At 51.3% G+C, this 23,379-nt stretch overlaps 1 protein-coding gene across 4 annotated transcripts in view; it reads right to left on the minus strand.

Moving 5' to 3' along the window:
* The window catches only part of PDE10A (phosphodiesterase 10A), a 569,965-nt gene that overhangs the window by 284,180 nt on the left and 262,406 nt on the right, over positions 1–23,379 (minus strand). The window contains exon 1 of one of the 4 annotated variants that reach the window (XM_032837203.1): positions 13,073–13,190. The exons of 2 other annotated variants lie outside the window; for them this stretch is intronic. In XM_032837203.1, coding sequence (XP_032693094.1) covers positions 13,073–13,139 — 67 coding nt within the window. In that variant the 5' untranslated portion in view covers positions 13,140–13,190. Of the gene's footprint in view, positions 1–12,178; positions 12,242–13,072; positions 13,191–23,379 lie in introns of those variants that run through there. One more of the 4 variants, XM_032837205.1, reaches the window with a different exon arrangement.

A 23,379-nucleotide genomic window follows, 5' to 3' on the forward strand; every position in this document is an offset into this window, starting at 1 on the left:
ACTAAGACCACTCCTGTAATTAGTTAAGAACGCTCACCAACAGTCTGCAGAATTCTACAGTAAATTAATAACCAGCTGCAAAGAAAAAAGCTAAATATACAACCAAATCTGAGCTGTGGTGTGCTCTGGACAGCGGCCCAGAGACGTGCGTTGCTTCCTCGGGAGTCACATGGCTCACCTGAGTCCTTCCAGGGCCTCCGGGCCTTCCCGCCAAGGACTCCAAGCAGCAGGGAGGCCCCCAAGAAACACTCCTCCTTAGTCAGGCCGAGTGGATGTGAACAATTCAGAGACACAGGAGAAGGGAGGTCACGTCTGTCGAAAGTGCCAAGGATCCGCAAACGGGGAAAATGCCTGTAACAGCCACTCCAGAAACAGATGCCCCTAAATGGAAGAATTCTAATGACAATCACTTTTTTTTTTCTCTAGCTCTTTCTCTTTCCAAAAATTCTTCCCTTTTATTTTCAACACATTGTCCTTTAATTCCTTGCCAAGAAAGTGGAATTGCTCTACGGCTCCAGCCCATTTCCTGGTATCAGTGTTTCCAGCAGCTGTGCTTCCTGTAACTAGAAAGAAACACCTCTGCCAGCCGAAGGATGCTTCTGGCAGCCTCGTCCTCCAGCTCCCTGCCACCTGCAAAGGTCGGTGTGGGGGCCGCCATGCTGCCCCTTCATGGAAGACCGTCTCCTGGGGGAGTCCAAGACGGTGAGGACGGCCAACGTGCTCTGGCGCTTCCTTTGTTCAAGGCTCTCTGGCCAACGCTCGATATACCCTATCTCCTGTCATCCTCACACCAACCCCGCGACAGGTGAATCAGCGCTCCAGCGCGGGCCTCCCTGGCCTGCGAGCGCCATGTTGGCCTGCGTCCCTGGGAGACCCACGGCCACGGCTCGACCCGTCGAACCACCTGCTGTTTCTGACCGCCCAGCTGCCAAGCCCAAGGCATGAGGGATACTGGGAAGAGCCAGCCCTGCGTCAACAAAGGGCAGAATGAGCAAGAGTCGACGCTGGCCCCTCTCTGCGCTCACAGCTCTTCTCGGAGGAGGCCTGTGTCCACCTCGTGGCAGCGTCCGGGTCGCCCCGCGCCCAGGACGGAGCCCCTCACTCCGCCGGCGGTACAGGGCACCTCCCAGCAGGCCGCGCCCCAGACACAACGAGTCAGTGATTCTGGCTCTCCAGGATCCGGCGAGGACACCTGCGATACGTTCCAACAGGAAACCAAAAGGATGAAAAGGCCACTTAGGAAAAAAAATGACAAATTTCCTCACGACGGCCCATTTGATAAAAAGAAGAGAACAGTTACGAAACACAGAAGGTGTCAAAACTCCACAGACACGGCAGAGTCTCCTGAGAGACGGAACTGGGCGGGAGCAGGAACACGGACCAGGAGCGCCTTTAACACAGAGACTTCCCCAGTGACAGGCCCTGAAGGCCTCTGTGGGGCTCAACCTCCCACTCCCCTTCCCCATCCTGGCGGGCAGGGGGGCAGGAGGTGCCGCAAGAGTCATCAGGGCTTTCCTTGAACAGCCCAGGCTGCTGGGGAAAACAGTGCCTTCAAGAAGGAGCCCCAGATGAGTGCGAGCGGACGGTGGGGACGCGCCCAGGGCCTCCGCTGTGCGGCAGGTGAAGACCCCAGCAGCACGAGTCTGGGCGTCGGGGAAGTTCGTTAGGGCGGAAGGCAGACATGGGAGGTTACGAAAGGGTTTTCACAAAGTCCAGTAACTGGGAAGGAAGCAGCAGCTAAAATAAAACCGACGCTGGACTCGGAGGAAGTGACACTAAGTGATAAGACAAAGACAGCATCGGGGTACAGAGCAGGACACGGGGACGTCGGCAGGGCTGGCCGCCACCCCGGGAGGAAGGAAGAGCCCCACTCGGACACTTGGAGAAACAGTGAGTATTAACCTCACACCCAGAAAAACATCAGGGAAGAGATGGCACTGGAGGACCTGAGGAGTTCGGCGCCTCCGCGAAGGCCCCACAGGAGGAGAGGTCTCCGGGGTCAGGGACCGGGTCGCAGCGGCTCCCGCCCCGGCCCCGCCAACGTCCGCCGGAGATGCACCAGCGCATGAGTCCCCTGCCTCTGCCCTGAAGGAAAAGTCACGTCGGCGCGGCCTGGGGGGAGGCATAGGAGCCGCGGCTGCAGACGGTGCGGACAAGAGCACTCGAGGCTCCGTTTCCACTCAGCAGAGGAGCACCAGGAGGCAAAGCCCGCGTCTTCCCAGGGAGACACTCCGTTTCTTGCCAAAACGTAGTGATTTCTACCAGCTGAAGCCGGCTGGGCAGCTCTCCAAGGGTTTAAACAATACTTCACATCTTCCGTGGGAACCACACACTGTTCCCGAGTCAGACACTACATGAAAATAGAAGTGTCTCCCCCCCGCCAAGCGCTGGGTGACGTTGAAAAGGAGCTGGTAAGATGAGGCACGAGGAGACTGATGCTTGCGGTTTTGTTTTTTGTCTTCTAATATTCATGGTTCGACATTTGGGGATCTTATGCAGAATTAGTGGGAGGCTAGAGGAAGACAGAGTGAACAAGCCTCAGGCCTGAAAAATCAAAGAAGACCTCAACAGGAAGGTGACAAAAGTCACAACAAGGAGGGGGACCTCCTCAGCCACAGGGCAGGTGACCAACCCGAAACGGCGTGTCGGAAAGTCACTGTTTGGCAATTCAATTTTCAAATAGGTAAATTATGTTACTCAAAACTGAACACGTGTGAAAAGGATATACGGGGGGTCTCTCTCCACCTCTTGCTCCCTGTCCCCACCCATGCCACCGAGCAGGACGGGTCAGTGCCTTGCCGGGGGTCCGCCTGGTTCCCATATGCAAGTACAAACAAAGGCAAGAACACGCGCCTCCTGTCCTTTCTGACACAGGAACGTGTTCGCGCTGCTGCACGTTTCCTCTCTGCCCACAGCCAGGAAACTGGGAGACCCTTCGTGTGCATCTCTATCACTGGGGCAAATTTTATTTAGGCAGGCCCCGTGGATACACTTTACATGGTTTTCAATGCTCTCTTTCAAACGGTGCTGTAATACTTTAACACCCTGCCTATGCGTAAGCATATCTGAACGGTAAATTCCCAGAAGGAGAATTATTGCTTCATTGGGTACATGCATTTTTAATACTGATCAATACCGTCAAATTGCCTGCTTCAAAGGTTGTACCCGTTGATACTCCCGCCAGGAATATACAGGAACACCTTTTCCCTCACAGACGTGCCAGTGGTGTGTTAGCAAGTTTGTTAATCTTTACAAATTTGACAGGTGAAAATGCTACCTTGGTGTTATTTCAAATCACATTTATTTTATCATGAATGACGTTGAGAATCTTTTTCTTTTTCTTTTTCTTTTTACATAATCATTTATTTCTTTTTCTAGAACGATCTGTTTATTTCCTTTGACTATTTTTTATTAGGTTCTTTGACTTAACCATTTCCAGGAGCTCTGTCTGTATCTGGAGTGTGAGCTCAATGCTGTGACAGGAGCACTCAGTGTGCTTCCTTCTAGGGTGGACGGTGGACAGCTACAAGAAATCTCACGCTGCTAGAGCTCAGAGGCGCAGGCGGGAGTTGAATGGCCACCGGCAGAAAGGCCAGGAGCTCACATAGAGCAGCTTTCCAGGAATCTAGCAGGACTTTACTAATGGTACTGAGGGTCACAGAAAGTCTGTTACTATAGATTCACACATCAGTCTTTTCTCTGACTACTTCTGGATTCTGGATCTTGAATCACATTGAAGGGGTCACCCCCATTCCAAGGCTAGGAAAGAATCACCTCACTTTTTTGTCTTAGGTTTCTTAAAAAAAAAAAAAAAAAACTATTTAAACATATGAGCTATTTGGAATTTCTTCTGGAGGTGCAGGAAGAGGTATGATCTAATCTTGTTTTTGTCTACACAACTTCCTAGTTGTCCCCAAATCAGTTTACTCAATAGTCTATTTTTAACCCCTAGAAAAGATAATACTTTTAAAATATTCTAAATCCCTTCATGTGTCTGGGTCAGTTTTAAGACTCTTCTATTCCAATGCACTGGTTTATCTATTCACATGCCGGGACCACACTGTTTTAATTGTTGAGGTTTTATAACGACGTCTTCCCTTAATCTGCCTTAAAATAGTTGGAAATGTTTAATCATGAGACACAATGAGTATTATCCTAAAAAGGCATGATGATCGATGAGACAAGAATGTTTGCAGAGTAAACTTCTGGTCTTGGGACAAAAAGAAAATCTGAAAATGGATATAATCCTGACAGCAACGATAAAATATATAATTACCAAATCTAGGAAGCCATAGTAATCAGGCCCTGCGGATATCATTTTAAATGTTTATTTTGGAAGCTGTTAAAACTATAATGCAGAAACACATAATTACATCATGTACGAATAGGTACAATTTGAATTCCACACACTCATGATGCTTTTTTCCAGCTGTGACCTACTCGTCAGGCAAAACTGCTTCTTACACAGTACTTACCAACTTTTAAAAGTCCAAATATGTTCATATTTTTATAAATAATTCATGATATCCACACACATGGCACTGTTTAAATACCTTCATAAGCAACGTTTTCTCTTTGCTACTGTAGAAAATGTTTTTGTCAAAGTAAGAAGCTTTCTATCACTGCCTCAGGAAATAAAACAGAGGCAGCCAAACGCTCCAAACACGTATCTCCCTCCTTCCCCATCAGCTCGTGGCGCTTGCCCCTCGCTGAGCTCCCCGTAGCTGCATTCCTGGTAGCTCAGAAGCCCTGGTCATTGGTGCCAAACAGTGTTTTTGGAGTACATGGGGAAAAAAAATGAATCTGATGATGCTTCAAGTTATGCTAAAATCCAAGCACCACGTTACTTACTTCATTACTGCTTTCCTTTTGGGAAGGCTAACATTCCTAAAGGACCATTTTGATCATATTCTCCCACCTAAACACCTTCGCTTACTTATTCATTAGAATTATTGTCTAATTGCTTGGCAGTGTGCTAGGCATTGAGGTTAAGAAAATGAATAAAACATGCTTCCTGCCCACGGGAAGGAAGGGAGATACACACTAAGTGGAAAAGTACCAGCCCCAGGCACTTGGGGGGCAGAGATGAGGGTCGGTGAGCGAGTCCAGGGAGAAGGCAGGAATTCCCAGAGGCCAGGGGATGGCAACTGGAAGGAAAGGAGGGGACTGGGGGGTGGCGGGAAGTTCTCCACAACAAGCAGTTTGGCACTGGAGGAAGTGGAGGGGAGATGGGGTGGCGGGAGGAAGGGGAGTCACACCACGCAGAAAGCTTTGTCCCAGGCAACGATGCCACTAGAGTGTTCTTTCCCCTGTGCACCCCTCTTCAATTGTCATTGCTGAAAGGTGTCAATAACTGCCCTTGATCTTGTCTGCACCCCACTTGGAGGCAAGGAGGAGGTCTGTGGACACAGCCACTGCCAGTGAGTAGGACAGCAACTGGAACACGGGCACTGGATGAACCGTGCCTATCACATGACGCAATGACACTGTGCTTGGCACCCCCTGTCCCTCCCCAGGATACACACAGAATGACCTCCGTACGAAGACTCGGCAGTCTTTCCTCCACTGCTCACACTGCCTTTATCTTCTGCCTCTCTTCCCCGTGACGCACGGACCCCGCGCTCTCTCGCTCTCTCTCTTTCTCTCTCTCAGGCTCTCCGGCCACAGCTCCTCCCCTCGGGCTTCCCGCCAGCTCTGCACACCACACACCCTGCCTCCTTCAAGATACCGCTCCAGTTTCATCCTGCTGGGCGGTTTTCATCAAGATGTGCACTCAGAGCTTCCAAGCGTCCACACTTCCCGCCTCCGGGTGTTTGCCCATGGGGAGAGCGCATGCACTTTACTCCCGAAGGGCTCTCTGCACGCAGCCGGCGGGCGGCCCGGGCTCCGGGATTGCGCGGGACCCCCTGGACTTTCCTCCTGGACAGCTCTGGGTCACTCCCGTCACTGGCCCGACCGTCCAGTTACTGACGCGCCTGCACCGTCAGGGCCCCCTGTGGTGCTCACTGCTGGGGGGGTGCAAAGTGGGGGCTCTCATGTCAGCTTCCTACTTTCCCACGGTGCCCTTCCCTGCACCTGACGCCCCCAGCACCCACACTGGCCTTCCACAGATCTCCCTGCAGAGAGGGCCCCCTTCCAGTGTCCCTGGCTTCCTTTCTCCATCTTCTCCAAGGCTTGCTCTGTTCTCTTTCTCCTCTTCCTTCAAACTCCTCCCCAGCAAGGAACACACTCAGGTCCATCCCACCAGGGGAGAAGCCAGATTTCACCAGCCTGCAGTGGAAGGCCACGGGGCTTTGTCTCCCCTTTCCTGCCCCACGGCTACACCTGTCACACATTGGTCTCCGGGGACTCTGCCCCATGGAAAACAGGTCTGCCTCTCTGCCACGGCACTCAAAATCCCTGGACAGGGCCCTGAGGGCACGGTGGCTCTGCCAACTTACTTGATCTCTGGGGCACCTGGCTTCTTCCGTGCAGCAGTGCCCCCTCCTGATTCCAGGGCACCTTCTCTGCCATCTCCCCTCCTCTCAGGCTCAGTCCTCCTCTGGGTTCTCCATGGTTCTTCCTTCCGCTCCTGTCACACAGTCTTCTGTCCCTCCTGCTCCCCCAAGTCACGGCAGGTTTCCATTCAGAACTGCGGCTTCTCCTCCCAAGGAGTCACAGAGCCTCATCTCCCACCCCACTCCTTCTGCGGCTGCCCAGAGAGCCCCCTGTCATTCCACACCCCCTGCGGGGGACGCCACCGCAGCGCACAGCTGTCTGCTAGTGACTCCATCAGGCGGCACTGCCGGCTTCCCCTCGCACAGTCCGGCCCGCGCCCAGCTGCCGCACTGAAAGCGCAGGCACCGCTCTGGCCTCCTCCTGCCTTCATCCACACACCCAGCCCACCTGCGCCTGCCTCCAAGCAGCTCCGAAAGCCACAATTCATTGCCACGCGGGTCTCCCGGTCTCTTGCCCTGCCTACTACAGGTGTCCACGTGTCCTCTGTCTCAACAGCCCCAACATTCACTCACCGAACGGAAGCCTGAATGAGGTTCTCAGATCACAAAGCTCATAATCCCCAGTAGTTTAAAACCTTCCGGCAGCTTCCCTTTGCTCCTGCATAATATGCAATTTTCCCCCAACTTACAAAGCCCCAACTGGCCCGTTTGCTCTGTGGGTTTCCCTCCACACCACTGCTCTGGTCCATGCCCAGGCTCTGACGACAGGGGCCCTCCTCCTGTCCCGTAACCGGAGACTCCCTCTGCTTGGGGCACTCTGCACTACTGGCCGCATGGGCCGTTCAGACCCCAGGACAACTTCCCCCACACAGAGAAGCCCCCACAGACCACCGGAATGAAAGGAACTGTCCCCGTCGACTCCTGATTTTAACTCCATGCATAGTTCTCGTGGCATCTGGTACTTCCCATGCTGGGTGGATTCTTTCCTTTGCAGGATGGGTTCACGTCTCCATCACAGCGTGCAGGCACCCACCCAGTCAGGGATCCCTGTACCAACAACAGTGCTGACCAAATCAGTGTCAATTCCAGCATTTTCTGTTCTTTTATCCTTTTCTCTGGACAAGGAACCAGCACCACCATCACCAGCCCTGAACACACACACACACACACACACACACACACACACACACCTCCAACCCAGGAACCAAGGAGCTGCCTCATCAGCCACCCAGTCCAAGGAATGTTACCTGCTCCTATGGCTGCTGTCTCCCCTACTTCTCAGGTGCATGCTCTCCATCTCGGTTCAGCCTCCCACCCGTCCTCGGTGGGCAGATGACTCTGCCCTGGTCACACAGCAGCCTGGCTCCACCACAGGAGGCAGTGGTCTTCCCACCTCTCTTCCTTACCCCTCTGGGTGTGGTCCCTCAGAGGGGCTCAGCTTCCTGCCCCTAGAGCACCCTGCGCTCCCGCCGCGAGGCAGGGACTGAGTCTGCAAGCTCTGCCCAGCTCTCCTGCTTGCTGTGTGCGCGAGAGCTTGGACTCTGTTCCCCGTGTGGTTGGATCCCGGTACACAGAGGCCCAGGCCAAGTCCTTTTCAATGAGTGGCCTTCCATTTCCACGTTCCCTTTCCACAAGCACCACGTTGTTGTTTTTTGTTTCTTTTCACCTTTGAATTTCCCAAACAAATATGAGAGCACCTTCAACACGCATGTCAGCCACGGTTGGTCTCAGGGATAGAACCAAAAAAGACAAGCTCCCTCCCTCAGGCACTCACCGAGCTTGCTTTCTGCACAGGGAAGCGAGGCAAATCAACAAGCTGGCCAGCAAATGAGCAAGAGAATTCCAGGAAGTGGAAAATGCTCCAAATAAAATCCGAGTGCTAGGCATCTTCTGTCTCCTTCGTAAGATCTGGAGCTACTCTATCACTGTGGAGTTTTCCCTTAGACCAATTTAGATCAGCTGGAGGAGCTTGATTTACATTTTAAAAGGAAATTAAAATGTTTTGAATTACAACTAAGAGTTTTCCTTTTAAGGGAGAAATATTCCTTTTTCATGAAAATTATTTTTTTCTTTCCTTCTCAGACTGCCTGAGCTGTTTTTAAACAAACAAAAATTAACAACATATTAATTGATGAGATGCTTATCTCCCCAGGTTTAACCTGCTTTTTTAGTAAACAAAATCCTAACATTTACTTAATTATCTAGTGCCCTGCAATTTTTTTTTTCCCTTGTGAGGAGGAAGGACTTTTAAGATCCACATTCTCAGCAAGTTTCAAACAGGCAATACAGTATTATTAGCCATAGACAGCACGTCCTACATGAAGGCCCCCTGGCTGACTTATCTTGTTGCAATGTATTTCTTTCCCAAGGGATAGAAAAAGTTTTATGTGCAAAATTAACCGAGGGCAAGACATCGGATTGACATGAGGGAAGACACTGTCCTTTTTCCACTGCCTCTGATTCAGATTTTTAGGGATTATCTTTGTTCATGCAAGTTTTTTAAAACTAAACGAGGAGTTTTATGAAATTTAAATTAACACCCTTAAACAGTTCCAGCCCATTTAAACAGCACGGCGGGTGGATTTTGGCCCTTCCAACTACACCAGCGAAAACAGACAAAGCATCTCCACGGATATCTGGTCTACCATGACTGGCACCCTGGCCCGGCAGGGAAATTTCACAACTCTGCTTTGCTGGTCATCGTGGTAGCTATGCAGATCTTTATTTCAGGTCCTTTGAAGAAACAGTCTTCATTATTTCCAACGACCTCAAATGATTTGCACTGAGTAGGGACTTAATAATTACCCGCTAGTTGGCTGTGAATTGACTTAACCTCCATTTCCATTGTGTTTCGGGTCTCACGTCCTCAGCAACCTCTGTCTCACTAACGCCCGTACAAAGAAGCTGTGTGTCCAGTGTCGTGTGGCTCCCGTGTGCCACACACATTTGTCCTTCAAAGGAATCCCATCTATTTACCTCTGTGTGTTCAAGTGCTGGTCACAGAGGATCTTCAGTCTCAAGAACCAGAGCACGAGGGCTTAGCGGGCGATGCCGAGCATATTTCGAGCCTACCCTTCATGGAGACACACACTTTCTGTTATGAACACGTGAAAAAGACACAATGCGCTGTGGTCTAAAGCAGCGTCCCACATCTTTGCCATGTCCTCTTCCTTGCTCCCTCGGTCCCCTCCGTCCTGACCAAGAAGTGCTTTTTCCCTTTTATAGCCCTGCGCCATTCAGAGTCCGTGGAGAGACAGGACCAGGACGGAAGGAAGGGAGACTTTCTGACTCTTCGGTGGCTTAAGGCAGTATTCTCAAGGCCTCTTCTCTGCTGAGATACCTCTCCTGCACTCTCCAACACAGCACCAAGTGCAGACAAGGTGAGTTGTTTTTTCCAGAAAACTGAAGCGTATACCAGTCTGTCACAGCATGACTTCTTGACTTTGCCCTGCACACACACACACACACACACACACGCCCACATGCATGTGCACGTGTACACCCATGCAAAGCGGAATTCTCCATTCTCTCTAGAAGGATCTGGGTTCTCCAAGTGCAGATATGGCTTTCTATCCCAGTCAGCAACTTTGGAAGCCGTGATATGCTGAAGCCCTGAGCCTGAGGACAAGGTCAGAGGTCAACATTTAAAGGTGGACGGCAGATGAGGGGGGTCAGGCATGACCGGACACGAAGGCAGCATGACCGCTGACCTACGAGCCCTGGACATCAGCACTAATAAGCCTGCTTCCAGGAGGCCCTCTCCTGGTTGGTGAACTCCTCATGGACCGTGGCCAGGCCAGGGCAACACCTGGCAACTGTCAATGTCTTTAATAAGAGTTTGCTCTGTGCGTTACTGAGCAAACCAGTGAGTCAGTGCGGACCAAAATGTAAAACCCAAATGGACAGGAATGGAACCAGGATATCCAACTTCCAACCCATGATTTGCTTTTTTGGGATGATAAAAATAAAACCAGCGTTCCTAGAAACAGGAACTGGACACACCAGCCTTTATGTGACAACTTGATTGTTAGACCCAGAGGAGACCAAATGGAAAGGCAAAAAGAAAAGGGGAATAAATGTGCAACAATTAAGACACATCTGTATACATTTAGGCATTTTTCCATTCTTACAGAATCCAGAATTCATTCTTATGGACAAACATCAAAAAGTCTGCCAGGATTCCGGTACTTCACCAACTCAGACAGCTGTGGCTTCTCACGCAGCGAGACAGAAACAAAGACCCTAAACGTGTCAGAGCAGAAACCAGCCACTGTCCGTTGAGCGTCCATTTGGCATCTTCCCACCTCTGCCCGATTATAGATCGTGTTGAAGAGTACTTTCACATTTAGCACCTTAATAATGTCCCAAAGAAGACCTTGTAGCCTCGTGATCCCATTCAAACCCCAGGCTACTCCTTACTGACTTGGTTCCAGGGATGAAAACACACACAAAGACAAAAACCCGCAGTTCTTGAGTGTGATTATCACGCGGCTTCTCCCAGCCAGAACTTCCTGCAGAGTGGGTCCCTTCTGATGGCTTTCTTCTCTAGGTCCTCTGCCTTCCAAAGGGAAAGCCTGCTGGGAACCCCTTAGCTCAGCCTCATTCAACCTGGACTGTTCATCTTTATCCTGTCCCACAACATCCCTGGCAAGGTACACCCTCTCCCTCTCCCCCAAACTAACAAACCCCACTAACAATAAATACAAACAGAAACCTCATTATTTTAGGAAACCCTGTTCCACCCAAATGCCCACACCCCTGTCCCCTTGCCACTGCCCTCTCCCCAAAACAATGCTCCTCACAGGCAAGGCATGGCACCCTTCCATCCCCACACACAGCCCAACCGCCAAAAGTGAAACAGAGACGTTTATTTGGAATGCACAAATGCACGTGGAAGGGGACAGACAGGGACCCCAGTTCTAGGCCCAAGACTTAACCAATACACTTCAGAACTCGTGGGGGAGCTCCATGCTCTCCCCCCACCTTCAATTACTGGCAAATCTGTGCCCCTTTCAGTAAGTAAAAATGTCCACATCTAAGGGCAGCAGGCGCGGGGTCCTCCGTGCCCAGACCACATCCCTCCCCAAATGTAGCAACTAAAAATCAACCAACACCGGCAGGTGGGGGCCTGAGGAAGCAGATAACTGGAAGCTATGTCTGACTAGGGGAGACTCCAGCATGGAGGGGTCGGGGAGGGGGTCCGGGGACCACGCCTAGCGGTCCTATCAGGTCCACGGGCAAGTACGCAGAATCAGCTGCTGGCAGCCTGAGTGCGCGCGGTGCAAAAGGCCGCTGGGCCACGCGGTCCCGGCGGATCCCCGCACCCCGGAGGCGGGATCCCTGGGGCTCTAGGGCCCGCGCAGGACACGCTCGCAGGCCCAGGGGCTGCACCCCAGCGGTGCCTCGGGCGGGCAGTGTGCCAGACAAGTACCAGCAGCGAGGGAGGGCTGGACCCCAAGAGCCCAGAGGTGAAGACTGGCCAGGGCTGGGGCGTGAGCGGCGGATGGGAGCAGGAAGCCAAAACGCGACCCCGGAGAGTCTGCCGGGAGAAGGCGCCGCGGAAACGCGGTTCCCTAGCGAGCAGCAGACAAAGGCTCGGGTGCGCACGCGGTGGACGGTGGCGCCCGGGCTCCACGTTTCGGGCCTGGAAGAACCGTGCCCAATCCAGCTGGCGCCGGAGTCACCCCGTGCCCCGTGCTTTCGCCACCCCCCACCCCCAGCCCCGGGTCTCCCGTCCTCACCTGGCTCGCCCTCCATCCACAACAACGGCGATCCCCTATCCTGCGCACCGGGCGCCTCTTGCCTTAACATCTCCCGCCTCCTGCCTTCCAGCAAACCTCTGTCTTGACTATTCTGCTCAGCCTTGCCCCCCCTCCCCCGCGACACGCCTTCCACCACCCCTGCTCCAGCGAGCTCTCAGCCCCGCACTCGGGGCTGGGGAGGCGGGGCGGCCTTAGGCGGCCCAGGGGTCCGAACCCGCGACGCCTTCCTCCTCCACCCTAACGCCCCATTGTCCCTCCATTTACCAGCCCAGGCACCAGCTAAAACCTCGGGATCAGGAGTAAGTGGACAGTGAAGGTACACCCGTTTCACTCCGCGAGTCCACGCTCCGGAACAGGGTCACTGCAGCGGGGGTGGGGGGAAAGCGACCCGGGCACCGACACCGAACCCGGGGAACCGCCTTCACCTTTGGGAGCGCGGAGCTCCGGTGTCCTGGCCTGCCCTCTCCCGGCCAGGGGACCCCAGCGGGAGGGACCCCCAAGTGGAAGGCTGAGCGTGTCTTCCAGCCTCACTGGCCCCAGGCTAAGGTGAGCGGAGCCTGGCGTAAGGGATCAGGGTAGAGACTGCACCAACGGGCCGGGAAAGCGTGGCCACAAGCAGCACCAGGGGACCCAAGGCGGGCAGCGGGTCCCGTTCTCACCGCGCGGCGCCCGCCGCCCTCCCGGGTCGCCCTTCCCCCCGCACGCACGCGGAGCCTAGGAAACCCCGGTGTCCCGGAGCCGGCGGACGCTCCCGCGCGCCACCAGGGTGCCTCGAGCTTCCCGTCCTTCCGTGAAGCCCACTGGGCACCAAAGGCCCCGGACACAGCCCCCTGCGCGCCCCCGACCGCGGGGAATGAGGAGCCCGGCACTTACTGGGGCTCAGGAAACACTCCGTCAACCTTCGGAAGCAGCTCGCGTTATTAGAAGGTCCATCTTCCATGTCGGAGCCGAAGAGCAGGGGGGACGCGGCGGCGAAGGCGAAGCCGGCGCCTCCGGGCCGCCGCGGAGTTCGGCCGCCGCCGCCTGGGCTGGGGCCGGGGCAGCCCCCGCCGGCACCCGGGAAGCCGGGGGAGCCCGCGCGGCGGGCGGCCGGGCCGAGCGGGAGCCGGAGCCCGGCGCGGGCTGGGAGCAGCAAACCCTGGAGCGCGGAGCAGAGGAAGAGCCGCCGCCGCCCGCCGCCGCTGCCACCGCCGCCGCGGGGACTACTGCTGGGAGGGACGCTCAGGGGAGCTGCCTCTTGTCCTCCTCCTCCGCCGCCGCCGCCAGCATCGCCGCCGCCTCCTCCTCCTCGAGCCGCCGCCGCCGCCGCTGCGCCCTCCCTTCCTGGGAGACGCACGGGGAGGTGAAAGGCAGACGAGGAGGGGAGAAGAGAAGGAGGGGGCGGGGGGGGCGGCGGCCAGAAGTAAAAGGAAGATGGAGAGGAGGAGGGGACAGGGGAGGAGAGGGCGAGCGCGAAGGGAGCGCGGGCAGAGCCCCAGCCGCCGCTGCCGCGCGAACACAGGGCGCCCGGGCCCCCCGCGGGGCTGGCGCGGCCTGCGGAGGAGGGGGGCGGGCGCGGGGGCGCGGCGCGCTCGGCCCGGCCTTCGCCGGGCGGCTCCGGGGCCCGACCCGGGCCCACCACGCTCCCCCCGCCGGCAACGCCGCGCCAGGGCTCCGGGCGGAGTTTGCCGGGGCCGGATCCGGGCTCGTCCCCGGCCGCTGGCAGGGGGGCGTGGGGGCGGGGAGCGAGCGGCTCTACAGGGCTGGCCATGGCCCTCCTCCCCGGGCCGCGGTGGGGCAGGCCGCCGGCGGGAGGGGCGCGCCGCGGGCCGGGACTCGGCGGGCTCCGCCCCCGCAGGACCTGCCTCCCGCGGCCGATCGGCCCGAGCGCCGCTCTGGTCCTCCTCTCCGGTCCTCCGCGCCCCTCCCGGCCCAGTCTTCACATCGCGTCCCGCTCTGGGTGCGGGAGGACCTGGGGCCGGGCGCGAGTCCCCCGCGGCGGCGCCTGTCTGCCGGCTGGCGCGCACAATCGGCGTGCTGCCGGCCCGGGCGAGGGGCTGCGGAGACGCTGCCGGCGAGCGTGGCGTGGTTTGTGCGCGCTCCGGCGGCTGAGCCTCGGCGACTGCTCGAAAGCAGCGGAGAAAAGCGCCGCAGTGTCGCTGCCCGTGGAGGAGGTGGCGGCGGCGGCTGCAGAAGACGCCCACTGGCGGAGCGGGCGCTCCCCACGCCGCCGCCGCCCTCCCCCACGTAGCGCGCCCCGCCGCTTCCCGGCCCCCGGGAGCCAGGCCCCCGCGCTCCGCGGCCCTCTGTGGACGCTGGGCGCCCGAGCCACCGGGATGGGGTGGGGGGCAGGGGAGCTCCTGCGTCTCTGCGGGGCGTCGCCACATCTGGGTCTGGTGTTCCGGATTCTAAATTCGCCGCCCAGCAGCTGCTCCAGCTGTGCGCCGCTGGGCTAGCCACGTTGGCCTGTCCCTTGCCCGAGCCAGGGAACCCTCCCGGTGGCTGGGCAGCAGCTCCAACCGAGCTGTGCTCGGAGCTCCCGGGAGAGGAGTTCAAACTCGGACAGTTTGGTTGGAGTTTAAATCGACGCACAGTGTTTCCAATAAACTAAGACTAAGAAAGCCTTTTCATCCCCCAGGACTCCCTTTGCAAAACACACTTTAAAACGAACTTCGTGCGCGCCGCCCAGTTTGCCCCGGTAAGAATGGAAAAGGCAACTATGGCTCAAAAAAGAAAAACTGCGAGATCATCTCCCCAAAGTTCTAAGTACCACCTCTTCACCTGCGGCTTTTTGGGACAACACCCTCCGCTTCCATGCCCCCCTCCTTCCCAGCCCCGATTCCAAACAGTTGCTACTGAACTGAAGGGAAATGTGCCGCCCAATGGGCGCTCGGAACACCGAGCCGCTCGAAGTTTGGGAAGTTGAAGCGCCAGAGCGCACAGATGCGCGGATGCTTGCGTCCCAGCCGGCCGGCTGCGCGGAGTCCTCCCCGCACTCGGGGTCTGCGCGGTGGGACGAGCTGTCCAGACCCCCTCGACTCGGTCACCTTCCCAGGACTGGAGCACGCGCACCGAAGGCCAGCTTCCACAAAGGGCAAGGCGGCCACCTGGGCGCGAGGCGCGCGTGGCGGTGCAGCCGCTTGGCTGACACAGGGTCGGGGGCCAGGGGTGCGCCCGGCCCCGGGGCCAATTCTCGTTTTCCACGGCTGTCCGTCCAGTCCTCAAGTGTTTTTATTTTGAAGTGTGCTCCAGATTCTCCCCTAGTCTCTGTTTTTCCCCACTCCCGTCTAAACAGTCTATAGTGGGGAAGAGCACATTTGTATCTGCACCAAACTGGGCAAGTGGGGAGCCTGGGACTTGGTGCGACTCCCCTTCTCCCAGTAAAGGCTGAAGGCGTTTCTGCAATTGCGGGGCGCACTCCGAGCGTCGCGTGTAACGGGCGCCAGCCCTGGCTGTCACTAGGTCGTAATCCCTAAATTTGAGAAACAGGAAAAAGATTCTGGTGACCCTTACCTTACAAAGTGGGTATTTTGCTGTTGCCTTTGCAGTTTTTCGACGAAGGAGAAACTAGAACGATCAGCCTCCCGGGCGACGTGCCTGAGAGGCGCAGACTGGCTCGTTGGGTACCTCTCCGGGCGTCGGGAGTTTGCCCCGCGGGCTGCGGACCTGGCGGCGCGGGGAGGGTCTGGGGGGAAGGGGGGCTGCCCAGGGGCTGGAGAGCACATGCTTCTCCTCGGAGAGCTTGCGGTTCATTCCTTCACACGCAAAAGGCTTCTCCTTGTCGTTTACGTTTCCTTTGTTGCCTTTTGGAAAGATTAAAGTGGCTTTCCGGTTACAAGAAAATGTACATGCAATTCGAATGTAAATCTCCGTATAAGCGCGGAGAGCGGCGCGGGAACCGTCAAACATTTGTTCTCTGAGTCTTGGTTATATCAGAGGCAAACTTTAGATTCTAACTTTTCTGGAATAAAACTTCTTTCTAGTTTTTCGTCCTTCTTTTCTTCAAACGCTGGCTGGAAGGCACAGGTTCCCTGGACAAATTAAAAACGACAAAGCATGACAACGGAAAAGGAGCACGTCGCGGAGGTGTTTACTGATTATCGATTACATTGGTTCGGTGACTCCCGGAGTTCAGCTCTGCTAACATCAGTGTAGTGGGCTCCCGGCCACTTTTCCTTTCTGGATGAAATACTGTTTAGTCAAAGATTTAAATTACAAACACAGGGTTGTAGAGGCTCCGTCACTCACCCCTGTGTTCAGGTGTTGCAACACCGGCAGGATGTGCCTCTTGTGGCTTCTTTTCCTTCCCTTTGAGCTTCTCTAATGACATATCACAAGAGGGGAAGATTGTCACTAAACGTTTGTTACTCCAAACCTTTTATGAATAAACACATTGGCCCATAATTCAGTAAGCATGGCTTTCTGGTCGCGCCCATAAAGTTTGCCCTGTAGCTACGCGTCAGGTTATCAGACCGCGGCAGAGTTTACACACAGCTGTAAGTATTAGTTGTAACTCCAGGAGCATGGGATGAGCCCCGGCAGGAACTGACACCATTACAGTGCTCTTTGTGAAATAAACGATTTTCCTCGGTCTCCACTGAAAAAAACGCCCACCTGCTAGAAAGAATAAAAACTAAAATCATGTTAAGAGGCCAGTGAACACTAGCAAAGCAGCCAATGATGATGATCAAAGTTACGTATAAAAGCATTTGTCTCTGCCTTCCCCCCCAAAAAATGATCAGGAAGGTTTATCTGGGTAATGAAAACTTGTGCTTCACCACTGCCTGATTCTACTCTCATCTGAATTATTTGTTCTTAAAAGCATTTGAAAACATGGGTCAAGGTAGAGTCTCAGATGATTTTTAAATGATTTCCTCATACATTTATGAAATTTCTTTATAATACTTTAAACATCCACCCCTTTTAATAGCCCAAAGTTAAGTTTACAATAAGTATGGTTAAATTTTATATAATTTTGGCCAACATGCAGGCCTGTGTCTTAACTGATTTTATTGATAAGCTGTTTTCTCCTTTCAAATACTAGTAACCTTTCTTCATAAAGATAGGAAACAAGGGTTGATTAAATGTTAAACTCATCTACTTATACAGGTAAAGTCTATTAAAGAGACACATTGTCCTCCCTTGGTTTTGAATTTTCTGACTTTGAAAATTTCTGCGGTTTTGAAATCCGCAGTTATCTGAGTAAAATAATTCATAAGCAAGTGGGTCTTGCTCCAAGCTTCATAGAAATCTGAGCATTTTGCATGCCGGTTTTCAGTTGATTGCTAGTAAATTATCAATTTATATGTCACTCAGGCATCAGATATCGTATCACAGAGACCCTCTGCATTCTAATGAAATAATTTATTAGTGATTATCTGGCATGCTGAAAATGGACTCAGGGGTTGAGCATTGACTCACAGCATCCTAAGCCCCCAAATCCCTCCCTCCTGGCTCTAAGTTTGTCATTCCAGGAAGCCTCCTTCAGTTTTTCTTTCCCCTTGCCCATCATAGCCTTGGTGTCTAGACTCCTGAAACTGATGGGTTTTAACCTGCACATATGGATATTTTGTATCAAATCTCTGGCGAAATGGAATGCAGGTATAATTTGTGTTGACAGATCCATTTTAAACAGCTTGGTATCAGGGTCCTGTTACTCTTACCACTTAAAATCTTTAATAAAGGCCAGCATACACTAGGCATTCGATAACTGCTTCCCTACCTGTCGCCTGCATGCCCACTGCTTACAAATTTCTATTTGTGTTGATGTCAATAAATATTGACTAAAATGAGGGACGCATTCATTCCTACAGTATTGTTGTAGTCAAGCCTAAAAAACAAAGGTCGTTAAAATTTAGTATGAAAACATTATTATAAAGTCAATATGCTATATGGCACAGTCTTGAAAAAGATTAATATGATTTAAAAAAACTCAATTTCTTCAGCTACCCTTAATATTCCTAGATCTTCAGACTATATTATTTTTATGACTTCAAATCAATTAACTATAAAACTATGCTTTTTTATTGTTTTATGTTGTAAAACAAATAAAAATCAGTATATTATTTTTCATTCAAAAAGATCAAAATAGTGTTTAATTTTCAATGAGAACATTTCTGATAATAGGCAGATTATTAAAACATTAATATTCCAAATAAGTCTTCTTAAGTACCCACACCTTCTGAAAAGGGGAGTCAGTGTGCTGCTAGATAAATAATAAGATTCAAGTGGGAATTTTCATTAATTGAAAGCAAAACATTTAATTCCCTCCTAAAAAGAAGCTCGGTTTAATGTCTAATAAACAACTAGCCTTGAGGATACTGGTGTTAGAAAGTACCGCTGTGGTTACATAATCAATATTAAGTTCTTGAGATAAGCACATGAGCGTTAATTCTTATATAACACTGTCGTGTTACGACTCAGAACTGGATTCTGAAGATGGTGTCATTACAAAAACAGCAAATCACTTTAGAGACCCACTGTGATTCATAGAATATTGAAATGCCTTTCATTTCTCAAAAACATACAAATCAGAGTATAACCGTCTTGTGTTGAAATAATACCCAGTGTTGTTTAAATAATCAGCACTCTTACCAAACGTTTATAGGGCAGAGATAATCAATTATATTTGAGACTGTGTTTTAAGAGTCCAATAGAAATAGTCTGAGAGAATTCATTATATATATACATACATATGTGTGTGTATATATATTATATATATCCTAAAAGAAAGAAATACTTTAAGAGACCCACAGCCCAATTAGAGCATTTAAGTAGAAAGTGACTAAGGAGGCATTCAGGATAAAAAGGGTACACCAGGGAACAGCTTAAGTTCCTCCAGATGATATGGCCTAGGAAGTATAGGAACCCCTTGGGTACAAAGGAGCATGGAGTTTCATGAAAGGTCCCCCAAATTCCTACTGAGTCTGTCCCACCATGATGAGTCCCTTAGTGCCAACACAAATTATTGTGTGGCTTGTCAAGTTTGTTCAAAAGAAGCACATCGTCATCTATGGCTCAGGAATCCTTTTCCTGTAAACATTATTTTATTTTATTATCCACATTTTTATAAGGAGCCTTGATATTTATTCAGGAGTCTGATACAATGATGAGAGAGAGAAAAATCATTGGCTCTTACAGATTTGTCTCAAAAATGAGGACCACAATGGCTCATTGACTCCAGAGAATGTCTTCCTTTCCATTCACCTCAAAAAATTAATTAATTAAAATTTAATTAATTAATTGATTAATTAATAAAAGAAGCCAGGCATGGCCTAGGGCACAGAAGGCCACTCCGAGTTGTGTTCCAGTCTAGACCAGGACTGGAAGGGCATTTAAGGGCATGCACGGGAGGCCAAGTTCATACACACAGGTGAACTGTTCTGACGTCAGGCCTTGACTTATAAAAACCAGTTTCTCCCTGAGCTTCTCTTAGTAAATGCTCAAGGAGAAGGAGAAGGAGAGAGTTTCACGCAGTGGTCAAGCGCCTCGGGCTGCTGCATTACACGATGATGTTAGACACACGGTTCCCAGGCTACCCTTCCAAGGATTTAGGTTGACAAAGGCCCTTGTCTACACAGTTAGCCCATCTTGCTGGTCATGCATGTCCAGTATCTATAAAAGCATCATTTCACATGGGAGCTGTACCTAGAACTCCATCTCGTAGATCTTTTGAAATGGACCCTTGTGAAAAAAATAAAAATAACCTTAGAAGCCAGAAGACAAGCAGCGTTGGTTTTCAGCTGCATGTCTTATCTACATGACTTGACGGGAAGCCAGAGCAATTTGCCAGCATCTATCAGATGGGAACCTGAAGAAAGAAGCTGAGAAAATGCATCTTTCGTACTCTCTGGATACATTCATTTCCTTTGGTTCTGAAATTGGGGATTAATAACTTCGTGTTCGTGTGTCACACTGATTAATATTGTAGTCAACAACAAAGGTACAGTCAAAAGAGGGGGGTGTCCTTTCCCGGCAGCGGCCCCCAACACGAAGCAGTCATCTGATACGGCTTCACTGTTTCAAACAGAATGGCCAGTGAGCAGAGGGCCAAGCGAAGCCCGAGGTGGCCTGAATTCAAAGCTGTCTATTCACTGGCTGCAGGTCTCCCGTCACCTTATTGCAACCCAGGGCTGTGCATGAAAGTTTACCGCTCTTCTTCTCCCCTCTAGCACTGCATTCTGGTAGAAATTCCCACCGGACAGTTCCAGAAATCTCTAACCAGGATTCTTGCTCTTTTGGCATATTATCCTGCATTATTATGACTACTGATGTTCAGAATAATCCTACATTAGGACATTTACCCCTCTCAAATAGCTCATCATCATGGCTATCTGTAATAAAAAACTCAATGACTTAGCATATCAACCCAGGTTGAAAAAATACACCAAAAGGCCAAACATAAATCCTCCTGATGTGAAATATCCACCACAGTTCTCCATTTTACATTCTACTTCTGAGATGATCGTCTGCTATGCCCTGACAGCCTTGGGCGGAGGGACATGACCATGGCAAAGCAGGCAAATGCCGACTTCGCAGAAGAACACAGCAAGGGTAAGTAGCATTAGAGAGTTTGTTGGTAATTTGTGAAAGAACTCAGCTGGCCAAGCCCGAGTCTGGATGCTTGTGGTTGAACAGAGTGGGAAGGGAGCATCTAGAGGCCGCATTTGCTCAAGTGGGCCACCTGGCAGGGGGCCAGGGAAAGTAATCCTGCCACACATGGATGGTTGGGTAGCTTGTGTGGACTCAGAGAGAAAAAGCTGCAGATGGACAAGTTATTCGGGAGTTCTCTGCAGATTGTGACCATCCTGTCCTTCCAAAGGGTCTGAGGGAGGGCCTCTGGTCCCAGAGTGCGTGTCCTGATCTGAGGCTGTGTGTCTTGTGCTGTACATATGGACACACCCCGAACCATTGTCCTAAAATGGCCAACAGAAAATGCAGTTGAGTGAGATACAGAAGGGAAAAGTTTAGAAACATTAACATGTGCATTCTGAAAGATTCTCCCCATTGGTTAAAAATTTAAAAAATGGGATTGAACAATTAAAACCAAGTTACAGATGACTGTGGTTTTATGGGATAATCTCATAGAGTTGACAGTTCCTGACATAATCAACTGAATTTAAGTGTGAGTAGTTCCTATGAAGTTCTTTTCCTCCTTCCTGGAGTCACCCAGAGGCAGAGGCTTGTTTATGGGAAGCTGCTCAGGTTAGAGGCAGCAGAGAAGGCTGATTCTTCCCTGGGACCTCAGAACAGCCCCAAATGCCAGCATCACACACGCTTCAGGTAAGGAGCAAGAATGGGAATACATGTGTTCAAACAGAATGACAAGTGACGGTGACATGGGGGACCTTTAGATGGATTACGATAGAGTCTGAACATAGGAGGAGAGTGGACTGTGTGATCGTGTTATCATGGCATCTATCACGGTATCGTACGGCCATGGCCGCAAGGGGTTATTGATCACATCCCACTGCCTTCTCAGGAGCTCCTGGCCCCCGAAGGAATGTTGCTGTAGGTACCCGTGGCCTAGTTATCTGATTCACCTTTAAGAACAGGCTGCACTGGGGAGGGATGAATTTCATCCATTTCCATATGTCAACGAGAACTCACACTTTCTGGGCAAGAAGTTCACTATTTTGGAAGAATGAAGAGTAAAGGATCCTTGGGATAAATTCCCAGAGTCTACTTGCTTTTGTGAATGTCATCCAGGGACAGGCAAGAGGGAAACACTCTTCTGTTTTTAACGACCTTGATTAAATTGTCCTAATCCTCTCCCCAACACCCGCCCCCCCGGACTCGTAAACTTGGTAATTCTGGTTTTTTGGATGCACTGAACACAGTAGCCCACAAGTGATCACAGAGTCCTCCAACCCCTGATGAGCGTAAATACAGCCCAGGTAATCTGGCCACTTAGCCTCGAGCACTGAGTGCACGCGCCATTACACAGCCACTTGGGAGCTAAGTCAACCCAGGAAGAGGAAATAAATTGCTCGTTCTGCCACCTTCACGTTGGCTATTTTGTGTATCTCTCTATGCATGTGTCCATCATGACTGTGCTCCAAAGACTCCATTAATTTCCTCCCATAACAGCCCTCAGATGTACCTTTTATGACAAGGATTTAGGCCCATTTTGTAGATTTTGCACACGTGGCATAAACCTGATGAAAAGCAGCTACAGCAGGCAAATTAGAGCTCCTGATGTCCCCTTCGGTTATATACTGTGTGCTTTATTGTCTACGGCAAGATGCTAATATTCCGTGTTTCCAGATTTCTGCTTATTAAAGTGAGATGATTTGAAACAGGGCTCAATAAAAATCCTCTTCCCATATAAAAGCAAGCCTGCATATTAAATCACTCTAGTTTATAGCTGGGTTAGTATATATACTATGAAAGCCTATCCATCTGTTTTCTGCCAAATTCTATTTCTTAAGTAGCTATGAAATACAGGTGAAGCCTGGTTTTATTGTTTGAACTCTGATTTCAACGAGTCTAGTACAAATATGTTTTCAAGAGGGAGATTAATAAAGGAGATCACTAAAATATCCCTTTGAATTGTGCATTTAGAAATGGCTTCTAGTTAAAAAAAAAAAAAAAGATTTCCACAAAGTCTATCAGAAAACTCACTGACTGCATCAAGGGATGCCCACCTCACATGTGTAAAACTGGTCAGTGGTATAAAGCAGTGCCTCCAGCTCGACCAAGCTCTAATAGAACTGGCAAATTGCTGCGGCCCGCTGCAGATGTGAATTCTTATTGCATATAAAAAAGTACATCCCCCACCCTTTAGGATGGATTAAAATAAGGTGACATCAGTGGGTCCACCCTCCTTCTAGCAATCGATCCTAAAACTAACCCGTTAACGTGTCCCACAACTGTCATTTCTACCTGAGCCCTCCCAGAAGACAAGAGTCTCCAAGCACCGTGTCACTCTGAAGAAAATACAATTAGTGAATTTTTAAAAGAATTTTTCACATCTCTTATTTCTTTAAAATTCACATTTTATGTGAAGACACTACAGGATAGAAAAATTACAATGACGATTCTTTGGCACTGTGATAGCATTAATGTGGTAGTACAGACAGGACGAGGGGATGGTTTGTGGACTCTAGCTGGTGGGGGTTAAACTTCAGGGTAGAGTAAAAGTGTAGAATCACAGTCACAAAATACAAATTAAAAGTTTGGTAACAACGGAAGAGTCCAAA

The sequence above is a fragment of the Lontra canadensis genome, unplaced genomic scaffold (assembly GCF_010015895.1).
Source record: "Lontra canadensis isolate GAN:19392208 unplaced genomic scaffold, GSC_riverotter_1.0 scaffold97, whole genome shotgun sequence".
Classification (NCBI taxonomy): domain Eukaryota; kingdom Metazoa; phylum Chordata; class Mammalia; order Carnivora; family Mustelidae; genus Lontra; species Lontra canadensis.